The 17987-nt window shown below is 36.6% G+C and overlaps 1 protein-coding gene across 1 annotated transcript in view; it reads right to left on the reverse strand.

Moving 5' to 3' along the window:
• Window positions 1-14968, reverse strand: part of kcnh1a (potassium voltage-gated channel, subfamily H (eag-related), member 1a) — a gene marked incomplete at both ends in the record, with an annotated part of 52061 nt that extends 37093 nt beyond the window's left edge. Inside the window, 6 exons of the mRNA XM_079385744.1 lie at window positions 7099-7491; window positions 8724-8842; window positions 8923-9051; window positions 9257-9363; window positions 10910-11033; window positions 14896-14968. Coding sequence (XP_079241870.1) covers window positions 7099-7491; window positions 8724-8842; window positions 8923-9051; window positions 9257-9363; window positions 10910-11033; window positions 14896-14968 — 945 coding nt within the window. The remainder of the gene's footprint in view (window positions 1-7098; window positions 7492-8723; window positions 8843-8922; window positions 9052-9256; window positions 9364-10909; window positions 11034-14895) is intronic.
• Between the last annotated feature and the right edge of the window lie 3019 nt (window positions 14969-17987).

Below are 17987 nucleotides of genomic sequence, written 5' to 3' on the forward strand. Positions count from 1 at the left end.
AGAGGCTGGACTGTTAGTGAGATTAATAATTAAGCTTCCACTGCAAACGCAATGCGAAATGATGGCAGATGTCTCTGTGAAATCAGACGAGGGTTATGCAACATAAGATAATTATGCCAACGAAAGTTTTGAAATGAAACACCTGAGGAAGATTATTAAAATTATTAAAAACCACACAGCTCTCCCTGTAGGCCATAACAATATGCACCTGTACCAGATGATGCAATAGAGAGATGTGTGTGTATATATGCTTGGTCCTTGTGTTTGTCCTTTGAGAGAAAGAAATATTGGTTGCATTCCAATTTGCATTCACTAAAAATATGTCCAGTGCGTCATTTGCTGATGGGAATGTGCACACTTTTGAGTATGTAGTAAGATAATATGCCATAGTTGCTTAGTTTGCAGCATTTTTAACTTAAACATAGATGCACATTTCCCATTCAAGCAATTTCAGCATACAACGATCTGCAAAGCACTAATGCTGCCTTTAGGTTATGTTGGAATAATGATGCATTTATGAGATGAACACTCATTAATGGCACCACAATGTCATAATTACCAATGAGAAGCTGTGGATTTTCTTCAAGCGTTGGGGGGCGTGTTAATTATGATGGAAGGCTCAGTGATATTATTCATAATAAGATTGTGATAAATCTTGGTAGATAATACTGTTCATTGAGGCATTTTATGAGGAGACAGGTTTGTGTGGCAAAAACTACATTTCCCATTATTCCATGTGGTGGCATAAGAACACTAAAATACATGCACTACCATTCACAAGTTTAGGGTCAGTAAGATTTAGCTATTATTTTAGAAGGAAATTAATATTTTTATTCAACAAGGATGCATTAAATTGATCAACAGTGTCAATGAGGTTTATATTGTCACAAAAACAACCTGGTCTCATGGCATAAACGTACCTGGGGACACTTTTTAGCGAGACCATTTTTACGCACCTTTCTGCACGTTTCGCCGCAGTTTCAAAAAGAAATGTCCACTGAGTGGCGCTAAAACACGGGTTCAATACGTAAACCCTAGCACGTTTTTATTACGTTGATATAGGTACGTATTGCTGTGTTTTTATTATGTTGCTTCAGGTACTTCGGTTAAATATCCGTCGCTAAAAGTTAATGCTCTATCGTGTTGGAAATATACCCTACACCAAACCCAACCCTAAACCTACCCGATAGTGTTGACAAATGCAAAACATATAAAAACACATTTGTGAAGTGACATACTGCCAAGTATGGTGAACTATACTCGGAATTCGTGCTCTGCATTTAACCCATCCAACGTGCACACACACAGCAGTGAACACACACACACCGTGAACACACACCCGGAGCAGTGGGCAGCCATTTATGCTGCGGCGCCCGGGGAGCAGTTGGGGGTTCGGTGCCTTGCTCAAAGGCACCTCAGTCGTGGTATTGAGGGTGGAGAGAGCGCTGGACATTCACTCCCCCCACCTACAATCCCTGCCGGCCCGAGACTCGAACCCGCAACCTTTGGATTACAAGTCCGACTCTCTAACCATTAGGCCACGACTTCCCCACATTTGTTGATGCAACCATGCTATTTGAACTTCCTTATATGAGCTCCTCACCTCTCAAGTACATCTCCATACTCTGTGAGCTACCAAAAAAACCTACCATCTATGAAAACCCATAGATATGAAGCTGGATATGTGTGATGCTAACGTTCATAAGCATCAGTTTTCAAATCTCCCAGCATATTAATATTGATTTGAAGTCATAACATGATATTCTTCAAGTAATTGTGCAAAAATTACTCTTTATTAATCGAAAATCTGTAAATTTGTGTGAAAAGGAATAAAAGGCATCTGAGTTTTACTGCTTCTAGTGTTCATTTCTTTTGGAAACTGCAGTGATATGTACTTATTTCACATCTTGCTAAAAAGTGCCCCCAGGTACTTTTATGCCATGAGACCAGGTAGCACAAAAATATTCCATTTCAATTAAATGTGGTTCTTTTTAACTTTCTATTCATCAAAGAATCATGAAAAATGTATCATGGTTTCCACAAAAACAGCATAACTGTTTTCAACATTTATTATAAAGAAGAAATGTTTTTGAGCATTTTAGATTGATTTCTTTATTGCATTTTCTTTTTCCTTAAGCTAATGCTAAGCACCCTCTTTTTGTCATTATCAGGTATCCTAATGAAAACTATGAAAAACTTAAACTAAAATAAAATTGTCCAATGCCCCTATTTTATTCTAATCACCTGAACACACAATGTCAATATTACCATTTCTGTTCTCAAATAAGGAAAATCAGGAGGATTGCATAATCCCAATTTTGCATTCTATCCAGTATACTGTAGTATGGGTAGTGCGAATTGAAATCTAGCCATTTCTTCTCTTTGCAGACAGCTTTCCACCAAAGAAAATACATTCAAAAGCTGTGTTGGCCTCCTAATGTAAATAAACAAATTTGTCTAAGGTTCACCTTGGTGTGAACTTAAGTTTACCAGCTGCTTCCTCCGCTTTTTCAAATACAAATCAATCAGAAAGCTAACACCAGACAGAGTGCATTATTCTCCATCAGAAAGTCATCACCTCGGGATCTAATTCGCCTTGTGTTGCATAACTCTCTAAGGATGCCGTTATTTATGGTGGTGCTCTGTTTTTTGGGCTGGTTCTGCTGAGCTCAAAGCCCGGCAGCATGCACAGACAGATCTGATGAGCTAGATGTAGCTGATCATGGTAAACTGGTGCTGACAGCCCCTCTGAAAAGCCATATGCCCAGGGGCAAGATGAAAGCTCGGATCCTGCATATGCGCGTGTGTGTGCGTGCAACACAGTGGAAGTGGGCGGGAAGAGCGTCTGAGTGGGTGAATGTGCTGGTATCATATTCATTTGTAACTCGAGTTAGAGTGTGTGAGTTTAAGTGTGTGTATGTGCATATGTTTTACAGAGAATCACAGCAAAAAAAAAAAAAAAAATATATATATATATATATATATTTATTTATTTTTTTTTATTTAATTTTTTTTTTTAAATGTGATAGCTTGCCTCAAAATGAAAATTCCGTCATTGTCATCATTTACTCACCCTCATATCATTCCAAACCTGTACAACTCTCTTTTCATATTATTTAAAGAATATTTGACCTGTTTTAATCCATATAATGAAAGTCAGTGTGGTCCAAAAAACACTGACCCCATTGAATTTCATTGTATAGACCAAAACAAAAAATTTTCAAATTTTTTCTTCAGTCGTTCCAAGTTCTGAAATGAAGTAATGAAAAGTAGCAACAGATCTTTTCTTCCATATAGTTGCATACATCCAAGTGTAATGAATTATTAAAATAAAAAAAAAATGTGAGCAGATAAATGTGAGCTTGCAGGGGTGAAGTTTAAGCAGACTAAGGTTATGTCTACACTAATCTGGATACATTAGAAAACGCATCCCTCTCTCTACATTTTGGCCTTCCTTCCACACTGAGATGGCGTTTTTGTCCTGAAGAAACTGAGGTTTTTGAAGATGCTTTCCCGGGTGGATAAATTTGAAAATGCTGTTTGTAGTGACTGTGAAAACAGAAGTATTCAAAACCGATGACACAGAGACTGACAGCAAGGCTTTGAAATAAAAATGCCGTTTTAAAATGTATCCGGACTAAGACATAAACAAGACCAGTATATATCATATCACCAGAGAGAAGTATGACATTTTCACTGGAAGATCCAGTCATGCCATTTTGATTAAATATCATGAGGTCAAAATTGAATTAATTCTAAAAAAAAAAAATAATTTAAAGGGGTCATCAGATGCCCAGTTGATATGATTCTTTAGAGTCTTAATGAAAAGTCTATAACATACTTTGGTAAAAATTTCTCAATTGTAGTGTAAAACAGCACCCTTTTTTTTTCACCTTGTCAAAAACAGCGACTCGTTTCAGTGCATGCTGGGTGGTTGTGTACAGGTTTCAGTTCAAACAACATGTAAAAGTGAATTTTGCATCCAATGACCCCTTTAAACTGGAACATAACATGTATTTTGAAAAATTAAATGGTGAATTTTAATTTCATGCTGACTTTAAATTTGAGTAAATGATGACCCAATTTTAATTTTCAGGTGAACTGTCCCGTTAAGCACAAATAATTTTTGATTGCTGTGGAATGCAGGTGTGGGGTGTGACGGCAGTTAACATCGGGCAGAGATTGTGCTCATCCTCTGTGCAGTGACTGAAATTGATTGTAAGTTCAATTAAATGCAGACAGACAGCTCAGTTTAAATCGTTATACGTTCAGAGATTGATCCAGAGCAAAAGCTTCATCCAGTACACCAACTCCAACCTCACCACCACATAGAATCACGCACCATCGATTCAGTCCCCAACTTTACCATACAATCACCCGTATCCAGCGAGCGAAAGAGACAGACACAGAGAATCAAAGTGAGGTACACAAATACTTCTACTCAAAAGCACTCAAATGCTTTAAATAAAAATTCAAAGTGTAAATATGATAGCATGGAAATGAACTCTTAGCCCAAGACCAATGAAAGGGTTTGTGTGCTTCACTCTCACGCGTCCCAATCAATATTAATTTGCACCAAAGATTTGCTCCACTACAAGCTCAAATACTATCCCTCACACAAAGCACTCAAGTCAAATGATCAGTTTAATATTGCAGGGCTGTTATACCACCACTTGTAAAGATACGCACAGATTTAATAGCTATTATGAACAGGTGTTTTGAGGTAAATGTGGAAAAATCATCACAAAGTGTGTCTATGTATGAATACTTCTATATTTAGTTTTGTTTATTTGTTGCTGTTCTTCCCCTTGGTGCGTTTAACATAAAATCTGAAGATAGTTAAGAGCAGACCCTAGGTAGCAACTTATTAAGATCTACCCTAGACTATTGAGTTGTAACATCAATGCTAGCTAGGTTTTCTCTGTAATGAGAGCCAGCAGGGTAGCCCAATGCTTTTCTTCAGTTTTTCCTTTCTTAAAGGCATTATTCATGTCTATTACCAGGCCTGCATGGGACACAAATGTTTTCCATTTCCCCTGTCCCTTGCGTGTTTGTTTATTGTTAAATATTTAGTCTGATCTGATAATGCATTCAGGTTCCCATACAGTAAGTTTGTGGTACTCACAGCCTAGTTTTATCAAATTTAAATCCATTCAGTTTAACTGCACTAATTTCCTCTCAAATCAGTCAGCATGTGTAGACCAAGGCAGATAAACTGATTCAGAATCTCTCCAGAGATTTACTAGAATAGAATAGAATAGAATAGAATAGTTCAAAGCAGAGCAGATGCTACATAGAATCCGAAGAATGTTTTTTAAATGCGTGAAATAAGGTCTGTAGTTAACACAAGATCAAGATATTTTCTCATTTAATCCCAGGTGATAAAATACATCAGATATATGTGTAAAAAGTTAAATGTGACAACAGAGGAAAACAGATTTTAAATGTAGTTTGTTTATACTCTAGCGTTTTACCTCTGTTAATTACAATTAGGCTTCAAATTTCATAAAAGTTGTGCAAAATTTGTGAAGATTACCTTAATGAACAGGATGTGTAAGACTAACAAACTTTACTTAGTCACAGAACTTTCCTGCAAATCCAGTGGAAAAATCCTATTGCTAACTTCCAGGTCGGCCTACAAAAATATACGTACTTGTAGCAAGGATTATTTGCTTGCCTGACAAATGGCAGAAAAGGAAAAACCTGTCTGCAGATGGTCATTATTTTTACAATTATACTGTAATTACAGTACACTAGGTGGCGAATTTCATCTTGACTATATTTGTAATATCTAAAAAATAGTCTTTCCATTCACTTGCAAACTCTGTAAAGGGATAATTCACCCAAAAATGAAAATTACCCAGTGATTTACCCACCCTTCAAAAAAAATTTACCCACCCGTCTCTGCGTTCCTCGTTCATCCCCCGGTGCACACAGCAGGGATGAACGAGGAACGCAGAGACGAGGAATAAACTCAAAATACAGTCTTCAATGACTCCAAACAAGGCAGGGCAAGACAAGGCAAGGTAGACACAGACAGGAACACCGGGGAGTAGTGAGTAGACCAGACCCCCCCCCCCCCCCCCAAATTTTATGATGGATTTATGCACTTTTATTGGACTTCTAAATCTTAAACCCCATTCACTGCCAATATAAAGTTTGGAAGAGCCAGGCCTTTTTTTTTATATAACTCTGAAAGAAGAAGGTCATATGCACCTAGGGTGGCATGAGGGTGAGTACATCATGAGATAATTTCCATTTTTGGGTGAACTATCCCTTTAACTTGGCACATCTTACATAAAGTGCATGTTCTTCTCTCTAAATTATTGCAGTCTGCTGCTTTTTAAACACATCCTATATATACATACAGTCAGGTCCATAAATATTGGGACATCGACACAATTCTAACATTTTTGGCTCTATACACCACCACAATGGATTTAAAATGAAACGAACAAGAAGTGCTTTAACTGCAGACTGTCAGCTTTAATTTGAGGGTATTTACAAAACTGAAGGGAAAATGCCCCAAGAACAAGCAGGAACTGAAGACGGTTGCAGTAGAGGCCTGGCAGAGCATCACCAGGGATGAAACCCAGCGTCTGGTGATGTCTATGCGTTCCAGACTTCAGGGTGTAATTGACTGCAAAGGATTTGCAACCAAGTATTAAAAAGTGAAAGTTTGATTTATGATTATTATTCTGTCCCATTACTTTTGGTCCCTTAACAAGTGGGAGGCACATATGCAAACTGTTGTAATTCCTACACCGTTCACCTGATTTGGATGTAAATACCCTCAAATTAAAGCTGACAGTCTGCAGTTAAAGCACTTCTTGTTCGTTTCATTTTAAATCCATTGTGGTGGTGTATAGAGCCAAAAATGTTAGAATTGTGTCGATGTCCCAATATTTATGGACCTGACTGTATCTCCTTGCTTTAAACACTGTGAGAAACAAGTAATAAACTTCAGCATACTGGAAAACCGGAGCAAAAACATTGAGACATAACAGACATTTTGATCCTATCATTGATTATTAATCCTTTTTTCATGTTTATTTGTTTGTGTGCGTGTATGCAAATAAATTTGTAAAGTGTACTGACCTCGTCCACATTCTCAAAGGCGTTGATGACATCATAAGGCAGACAGGACAACAGGTCAATCACAAACCAGGTTTTCAAGTAATTCATGCGAATCAGTTTCGGGTCTGATATCACTTCCCCAGCCGGGCCCACGAACGTGGTGTGAAAATTTAGTACAATATCTACCAAAAAGATCACATCCACAATGCTGTCCACAACCAGCCAGGTGACATTGTTCTGCTTGGTTTTGAACGAGACATTGTATGGGACCATGATGGCGGTGTAGAAAGTGAGAATGAGGATGACCCAGTCCCAAGTGGTCTTAAAGGCACAGTAGTGCAGGATGATATGAGGAGGGGTCTTGGGTGTCTCTTGTTTGTACTGGGGCAGGATGTCTGAGCCCAGCTGGAGAACCTGTGTGAGAGAGAGAGAGGCAGCGGATGGATAGTCGTTTATCTGAGTGGAGAGAAAGAGCAATGACCCGTCTCGGCTTACAGGAGACTCACCTCAAAGAAAAATCACATCCTGTAAAACATCTCATCTCGTCTGTTTAACAGATACAGATGGAGCCTTGTCACTGACTAAAATGGATTTTGAATGGACATTTTGGATAAACCATCCTAGAATAAATGTATGTTAATGTGATATATTTTGAAGAATGAATGGACACATTAGCTTGAAGATTTAGTTTTGCTTATCTAGCACTAAAAATATTTCAATTAATTAAATAATGTATTGAATAAAATTTTTAATTCATATGTATTTTACTGTACATTTTAGGTCGATACCACAAAAAAAAAATCTCCAAACACTTTTTAATTTAAAAAATAAATGCACATCAACACATTAACTTACTTCATATAAATAATTTGAATATATTTAAAATGTGTTTAAAAATTAACCATTGAAATGAAACCATTTCATTTAAATATATTCTTTTTTTTTCATATCATTGTACATGACTCTGGAATACTTAATTCTGTTTGGACAATTGTGACATTCAGCTTTGAAATATTTCTGAATAATCACCGTTGTCAATGGAAACACTGTATAACAGTCTCTCTGTTATCTATACAATTAATATAATATAATTATCCCTTTACTTATTTATTGCAAATGATTGTCTGGAGCAGATTATATACAGTAGTCAGTTTATATTGATCATATCTTATTATATTTTTATTTACTGTCTACTGCCACCATGGATTAAATAACTAATACAAAACTAATCTGGCAGCTCCATTGCATGACAGCTTTTATGTGATATTAGTATAATTAGTTAGGCCTAGAATAGAATGTACAAAAATATATCATATGTTACAGATGATGAATTGATTATGGGTCATTTTTGGCCCCCGCATTTAAATTTCTGGGTCTTTTCTTCACATTTTGTTGGCACTTTTGTCTCAAAGTCCTGTTAAATTCCTGACCCTGGTTTGTAAACTATTCAAAAATGCCCCATATATCTTGTAAATCTCCCTGCAGGAGGAGTATGTGTACTGGAAACACACAGTGTGAGAGGATAGCCTTCCTAGTGTTAGTTTGATCTTTGACACGGATGGATGCAAACACATGCTGATGCACACCAGAATCACTCACAGGCATGAAATTAAATGTATGAGACAGACACACACACTGAGACGTACCTCTGCAAGGCGCGAGTGTTTATGTACATTCTCTCCTTTATGTACGGTGGGCTGCAGTTGTTGCAGGACCCCTCTACTGCTGGTCAGAGCCCTAGTCAGACGAGCAAACTTCCCCCATCCTGAACACAGAAATGATCCACATTTAACATTCACTCTTAAATGCACAAATGTTCATGAAATACATCTGAACAACACGTACCTTTGGAGGAGTCATCTTCAATTGGTTGTTTGAATGCTGTGATGTCACTAAACGTACACAGGAAGAGCACCACCTTCTCCTGTTCATTTCGTATAGGTGCTATTTTCACAAAAAACCAAACCGGCATTCCTGGAAAAACACAACCACACACATTTAAGCATGCCGTAAATCTGTGACAGATAATATGTCAGGGGAAAAAAGTTATTTTTCTATTGAAGTCTTGTCTCTGTTTTACACATTTATGCATATTCATTAATATATTAGCATAACAAATTTATGCACCAGGACTGCTGTGTTCCTGCCTACAGAGTGTGTGTTTGGGTGCAATGCTCACTGTTTTTCTTGTACATCAAGATCTCAAACGAATTCATCTCATAGTTCTCGAAAGTCAGCCGAACTTTCTCACATGTGTCCTTATCTGTGAGCTCTCCGTACATGAAGCTGAGAGAAAAAAGAAACGTAAAACACAATCAGAAGCAGACAGAATTTCACATGACTTTATTTTAAAGGTTGACTAAAAATTAAATTCTGTCATCATTAACCCGTGTCATTCTAAATCCATTTTCTGTAGAACACAAAAGGAGAAGTTTAGCAAAATGTTGATGCTGCTCTTTTGAATAAAATACAAGTGACCAGGGGCTGTCAAATTCCAAAAGTGACCAAAAAGTGCCATAATAAAAGGTCATATATGACAACATTGCCAACATATGCTATTTTTATCATGCTTTTCAAGCTTCGCAGCCCCAGTCACCATACACTTTCACTGAGTGAAAGAATACCATGCTGAATTTCTACCTTTGTGTTCCACAGTAGAAAGTAAGTCCAATGGGGGTAACACTTTATTTTAGGATCTCTTAAGTAGTTGCTTATTCTACATGCATATTACTAGAATATTAGCCATTTATTAGTAGTAATTAAGCACATATTAATGCCTTATTCTACATCCCTAATCCTACCCAATATCTAAACTTAACAACTACCTTACTAACTATTAATAAGCAGCAAATTAGGAATTTATTGAGGGAAAAGTCATAGTTAATAGCGAATAAGTGTTCCCTATTCTAAAGTGTTAAAGTGTTTAATACGTCTTTTGAGTTATGAGCAGATAAAATCACATTTACTGAAAACTAGTCCAGCAACAACTAACCACACAGAAGGCAGCCACTTTCACCCTTACAACTCTATTTTTAACATTTACTGCAACATCTGCAAAAACTATGAAAAAAAACTGCCACATGAAAAAAAAAAAAAAAAAAACATAAGGCATATGTAACAGAATACATTCTTACATATTGATTTCTGTGTTTATTCTGGATCAATTTAATGCATCCTACTAAATAAAATAATTAATTTCTTTAAAAAAAAAGATTATTTGCTGAAAAATATTTATTATTTACTTATTTTGCACTGTTACTTTCCCATATTCCACTCTACAGTGTGTAGTGTAGTACTATATGCTGTACTGTATTGTATTGCATATTGTAATAGAATATTGTACTGTATGTATACTGTGTTGTATTGTGGGCATACTTCATTACAAACAATATCGTACTATCTTGTATATTATGTTATCTAATATAATATTTTATACTGTAAAAGGTAAATTGCATACTGAATTGGACCAATTCTCACTAATAACTAGTTGCTTATTAGCATGCCTATTATTAAAATATTGACTGTTTATTAGTACTTATAAAGCACATACTCTGCATGACCATATTCTACATCCCTAATCCTACGCAATACCTAAAATGAACAACTACTTTACTATTAATAAGCAGCAAATTAGTAGTTTATTGAGGCAAAAGGTGTAGTTAATGGTTTGTTAATAGCGAGAATTGGACCTTAAAATAGTGTGCCCATTGAATTCAAGCACCAGAAGTTGTAGTTCTCTCTCTGCCATTCTCTCTTTTATGAAGAATATATGATCAGTATGATGGGATATAAAAACTAGTGCATGAAATCAGCTCTACATGAAGTCTGATACCTGCATGTGCTGCTTTTCTGCATGACCTCAGCACGGTGGTAGCCGGACAGCTTACAAAAGCCATCATTACTGTAAACGATGGGCCAGTCTACGATCTGGGCATTTCCCAACACAAAGTTTGTGTCTGTGGAAAGAGCACAGGAGGGTATGGGGAGAAAGCAGGTGAGAGGAACCAGGCACAAGGTCAACAGTAAGAAAACTAGATATCGGTCGCTATGGTAATGTCACATGAGGCAGGATGGGTGGACACTGTCATGGCAGCCGAAAACCACTGATCTGACATGTTTATGACAACACTGAGAATTCAACACTGAGAAGCTTCATTTTTACTGGTCTGTACCCAAGATGGTAAAGCACAGTAGTTTCACATTATACTCTCACATTACCGTACAACCCCATTCAAACTAAAATAGGTTTATCTCTAAATGTTCTTTCTGGCACCCTTTTATCCAGATACAGTTCCCTGCCTTTTAAGGTTTTTCTTGTTAAATTGAACAGAAAGAAACATATATATGGTAGTCTCAGCCTTAAACAGCCCACAAACCACCCACAGACTGTTGTGATCTATATTGCATTCTAAAAATTTTATATCTGGCTGAAAAACATTGGTTTAAATATAATTGACTGGCTTTACTGTAATTAATGGGAGTCAGGGTGCATGGGTTTGTGTTTGCGAGTCTGAGAAAGGACTAATTACTGGATTTTTCAAAGTTTCCGGGGTTGTAGTATCAAACCTTTTAAGGTTTTCAAGAGTTTTGTTTGAGACACTTAAGTAAACAAGATATGCTTGATCACACATGTATTTTCCACCTAAACTATCACAGTTACATCAATTTAAAAAAAATCTTGTCCTATATATCCCACCACAAGAAACAGCTGTGGTTGGTCATACACATGTATCCCATTCCTGATTTGTGGCCACTACCGTTCAAAAGTTTGGGGTCATAAATTAATACTTTTATTCAGCAAGAACACATTAAATTGAAAAACGTTACAAAAAAGACATGGTACAAAATGTTAAAAAAGATTTCTATTTCAAATAAATGCAGTTATTGGACTTTTTATTCATCAAAGAATACTGAAAAAGTTCGATATTTTCCACACAAAAAATATTAAGCATAACTATTTTCAACACTGATAATAAGAAATGTTTCTTGAGCACCAAATCAGCATATTAGAATCTCTGAAAAAACATTTCTGAACGATCATGTGACACTGGATTAATGGCTGCTGAAAATTCAGCTTTGCCATCTCAGAAATAAATCAAAATATCAATATTTCACAATATTACTGTATATTTAATCAAATAAATGCAGCCTTGGCAAGCAAAAATACTTTTTTCAAAAACATTTAAAAAATGTTACGAACCCCAAACGTTTGAAAGGTAGTGTTTAGCTGCCTAAACTGTGTTTTAGGCAGCTAAAACACACAACCGTCAGCATCTTCACAAAACTTTCAAGCACTATCTTCATGCTACAGCTCTCATTAATCCTTTCATTGTCAAAATGCATAACAGGAGTCTTTGCAGACAGTCAGTTTGTGTTGTTCTGGAGTAACACAGCCATTATCAATTATACCAGAATTTTTACTCCTATGTGTATTATCCAAAAGTCTGTGTTGAAAACTCTCTGTGCCAGGGTCATCTGTAATGGGCTCCATTTCTGTAACCTTGCTTTAATCTTTAACTCTTTAACTTTCATCTGATGTCTGTCAATGTTAGTGTGTTAGTGGCTAGCGTGTTAAGAAGGCTATCTGGCTGATTAGCTGACAGTAGTGATTTAGCGGCTGCTGAGTAAGCCAGTAGCACTTTTAACAAAGTGTATCTCAAAGCTTGAGCAAGCTCACGGTAACACTATACAACCTGTAATCCGATATAAAAGAATTACAAACTGTAGTCTGTCACAAATGAGGGACAGTGAATACCTTTTAACAGCAAGAAATTGCCTTTATATAAGCATTGTCCTTATATGTAAACTGTAAACAGCATCATGATTTTCTTCAGTCTCACAGCCTTTATTTACATATTTACATACAGCAGGGTTCATAAAATTAAGGATTTTGTGTGATCAGTGTCACAGATTTTTTGTTTTTGTTTACTTAGAAATAGTTCAGACTTGTAAACATTTCATATTCATTTTACCTCAAAGCATTTGTTTACATTTCCTGATGAAACTCAGTTTATATCAAGGTTTAAATTTGATTTTGAATCCCAGACTTTTGACCCCTACTGCATATCAACATTAAAAAGAATTTAGATCTAAAATAAAAAAAAAAACAAAATCAGCTCTGATATTTTTGTTTTTCATTATAAAATATGTCCTTCGTCTCATTCAGACATAATAACATGAATGGCAACATTTTTCACTTTGACTACACATATGATTTAAACACAGACAGACATTTCATCTTTCTATGGCTAATGCTTGTGGAGAAATGTGAGATGAGCAAATGTGGAAGGGCAGCATCAGAATCAGAAGTGAAGGGAAACTCAGATCTATGATATCAATTGATTTAAAAGCATGGTGGTGGATTTGCCACAGAGCACAGCTCTCCTCTACTGAGCATAAACACGGGAAGTTCACTCGGCACACTGAAACAAATGCACACACACACACACACACATGGACACACACGCACTACTATGGAGGAAAAACGTTCCATGCCAACATTTGTTATTTTACAGCAAGAGCTGTCAGCGCTGAATGAGGATCAGGGAGCAACATCTGCATGGTTATTTTCACCATAACTAAGCAGCTTTGAAATATCAACAGCACTGTTGAACCACTTTAACACTGAACCAGAAAAGATTTTAATCAAGCTTTTCATTAAAATTCAGACTATCCATTTGTAAAGTAACAAAAATTGTTATAGAACAATATTTAATGTCGAAAGGGAACTAGAAAGAGGGAGAGATAATGGAGGGATGGAAGAGGTTAAAGCACAAGTGTTCTGCTCAGTGAGGTTTATACCTGTGTGTCTATGTGATAATGTCCAAACTGGAAGTTAAAGAAAACAGAAAAAGAGTTAAAATAATACACAAACACCATAGAGGAAGAGGAATTTATCCTCATGTTCTTCTCTGAGACGGCCAGTTAACCCATATATGACCAAGCGGGTCGTACAGACATCAATGTTTTCAGAAGTTAACAGAAGTCCTACTTAAATTAAAAAGTACATCTTTCTTAAAGCTTAGAGATCTCTCTACTGGGGTTCAATGCAGAAGTGGTGTCCACTGGGCAGTTGTGGACATCTGATGTTCGATTAGTTTTAAATAGCCATATGCATGCAACGATGAATAAAAAAACAGGCCCTGGTGGATAAACATCAATAAAAGAGATCTTGGATTCTATTTTAAGGACCTTACAGAGGGTGCAATCTCGCAGATAGTGCTGGTGAAGATCCTCAGCCAGTTTTCAACCTTTCAGCACTCTTAAATATTAATTTAACCTAAAGTTGTTCTCAATCCCACAAAGCATGCTGATGGAAGGGTGTATGAGAACAACTCAAATGGGAACGAGCAGCTGTCACGCAGAGAATACAGAACAACATGTTCCTGCAGCCCATTACTCTTTTTTAAGTAGCCTATTTTTATAACTGCTATAGCCTAATATAAAAATAAATTATGCATTATGTATATAAATTAGCCTATATATAGCCTATTTATATATCCTTTTTAAAATCTAGAAAAGAATTGTACTTTTAGAGCTGTTTATTTTACGGTTTTTTTCGTAAAATCAAATAATAACGAATAAACACTAATGTAAAACATTCACTACAGAATGCACCTGCATAACGTTTTCTTTCCGCGTGAACATACACCTTTAACTTTCTAGTGTGTGTAGTTATTTACGTATATTTTCTAAAGTACGTTGTCTTTATGTAAAGGTTTCTAAGTCTCTTACTTATGCACACAAAAGTTTTTCTCTCTTTCTTTTATCTGCGACACTAACGCTGATACTCTTTTTGGATGTGGTGGTGCGTCTTACCGTTAGACCGTCGGACAATATTTTCCAGAAAAGTGTTTTGTGGGGCCACTAGTCCTCTGCGTCCCCCAGCCATCACGGCGGGTCATGCGCTCCTATGAGAGCCCAGACCGGTCAGCATAAAGTACCTGCCGCACGCGTCTCCGGTGTGTCTGCCGTCCACATGCCGCAGCCGCATCCAGTGATGTATGGACCCAGGGCTCTCCTCACGCTCTTCTCTCTCCTCCACCATCGGCTTCAGCTGGCGAATCAGCGCCATCTATTGACTCGTGTGAGGCAGCAGGTATTCCATTGTGAATCAATAGATGGCACTGATTCGCCATAGTATAGACCTTGGCAGTGCGTAATAAAATCTATTAATTCCAGTCTCTTGACGCCATCTGTTGATGGATGTAATAATAATAATAATAATAATAATAATAATAATGTTTTATTTATATAGCGCCTTTAAAAAACCAAAGAACACTTATAACGTTGATAGATAACATGAACACAAATACAATTAGTCACATGATCAAACAAATAAAGCTGACAGAGGTCTTCTGTACCAGACGAGTAATGAAAGCAAACATGGAACTGGAAAATGAGACACAGTCAATTAACAAAACATATTGTAAATAAGTGAGCTTTGAGGTCAGTTTTAAAGGTCTGGAGCGAAGAAACGCGAAGGTTTTGAGGAAGTTTGTTCCAGAGCTTATAGGAGGTGATCCAGACAGCATGCAGTGTCGGCCCAGATCCGGCCCACATCTGGCCCGCATGGATTTCACACAGGCCAGATGTGGGCCAGATCTGGGCCAAAACTATGTTGCTGTCTGGGGAAATGCTAAAAGCCCTGCCACCCACACTATACTATTTCTTGCAACACTTTTCGTCTTTGTAAACTATGAATAGTTCGCTCAAAAATTGATATTTTGTTATCATTTACTCACCCTCAAGCTGTTTCAAACCTGTATTCATTTCTTTCTTCTGTTGAACATAGAAGATGTTTTGAAGAATGTGGGTAACAAAACAGCTGCTAGTTGCCACTGAGAAACAGTAGTTCTCTAAATGTTTAGAAATGCAGTATGTATATATTTCACAAGCAAAATTTAAAACTTTTACATTTAGGACGAGGATCTTCAATTCAATTCAATTTGGTGCCATGTGAAAAAAAAAGTATCATCAAAACAATACATACAGTTTCTATAGAGTTGACTCTGCAGTTAAGTTCTGTTTTCAGATGTTGGTGTTGTCACCCAAATCAGCAGCAAATTGGGATCCTGCACAACATGGGTTTGGTCATTAACCTCAAAAAGATAAATATAATGATATTCCCAAAAATAAAAGATCTAGCAAACAAGACTACAAATATAGCTTCAAGCTAGATAACAAGTCCCTAGAACATACTTAAAACTACCTGCGTATTAATATCAGCAGCACTGTCAACAAGGCTGTGGATGTCTTCAGAGACATGGCACAAAGGGCATTGTGTATCAAAACTGAGACCCCTACCAGAATCTGGCTATAAATAATCAAACCTGTTATAGACCCCATTGTGCTCTATGAATGTGAAGTCTGGGGCCTACTCACCTTCCAAAAATCCACCAATTGGAACAAACTCCCAAGTTGTGGTAGAACGGAAGACTCCGTATGCCATTTAAAGTTATTTTCACTTTATTTCTCTTTTTCTCCCTCACTCAATGACGTAAATGGAGGTGTGCATCAATTAATGGGAAGAGCATATAAAAGGGTGACGTAGCTCATGCACCTGGGGCACGTTCAGGCTCACACCGGTGTCCAACGTTTGCTGTGTGCCCCCCCCCCCCCCCCCCCCCCCCCCTCCTTTGAAAATAGACTTTAAAGTGCACTATTTAAAGTTAAATTGTTATAATTCATGGACGCTTTTGAATACAGACCTAAGGTTGGTCTCTTTTTAAAGAAAAGAAAAGCAGATTATTGCAGAAGTGAAATCATTTAAAATCAAATGAAAGTAAAAAAATATATATAAAAGTTTAAATTTGCTGTAAAGAAAATGTACTGTACTATTTTTATTATATTTTATATAAAATAAATATTTTACAAAATAGGTTTTAATCCAAATTTGTCATAAAATTAAAGTGATATGTCTAAATAAGTTGTGTTCCAAATTTGAAGTTGATATAAAAAAAAATTGAGGTTACATTGCAATTTTGTTTAGGCGTTATAAACAAACAGCCACCGGGTGCCATTCAAACCCCATTTAATTTTTTTATGCATTTTTCTGTCACAAATGTATCTATTTTTCTCTCAGTGTTACTCCTATCACAAAATACCAAATATATTATCTTGAGACTCAGACCTTTCCGATAATATGTATTTTGTCAAGATTATAAAAAGTTTTGATTCTATAAGACCGTAATAGATTTGGAATATGACACCTCCCACTCAGGGGGGGATCCCGCTAAAAGATTTTAAAGTACCATTTCTATGGTAAGGCAACGTCTGATTTAAAAAAAAAGGATGAATTTTGAGGTTTTAAACTTTCAAGTTATATATAATATATGATGATTACTAAAACATGTGATAGGGAAAAAAAGGAAACGTCAGAGCTCCTGTTATGGTGTGTTTTGAGGTGTACTCTTGTCATAAATTAATCTATTACTGCTCCTACATAATTTTTAACAACAAACAGTGGAAAAATATCTATTTAGGAGGCTTTGACCTTTCCATCGATATATAGTTTGTCATGATTAGATTAAGATTTAATTGTAATATATTGAAGTAAATTTAGGTGTCCCGTATACGGGACGGTGACAGCTAAGGTTAATCAAGTGTGTTACCGTGTGGTGTGGGACTGGTGTTCCGGGTCAGCCTGTCTTTGTGTCCGTGAACCGGCACGGCGTACTTTCACCTACCCTCTTCATTCAGCCGTCCAAATTGGAAAGCGTGGCCGGGAAAAAGGAGCATCTTAAGAGTCCACAGCGGATCTTGATAACCAGATTTATATTGCATTTAGTTCACATTCTGAGACAAAACATTCATAATTTCAGGCTCCACAATAAGGCAGACATCCGAACTTGCACCTTGCTGCAGTCACAAGCAAATGAATGATAATTTTCATACTTTTATTTATTATA

Source organism: Barbus barbus (genome assembly GCF_936440315.1).
Source record: "Barbus barbus genome assembly, chromosome: 30".
Classification (NCBI taxonomy): Eukaryota; Metazoa; Chordata; class Actinopteri; order Cypriniformes; family Cyprinidae; genus Barbus; species Barbus barbus.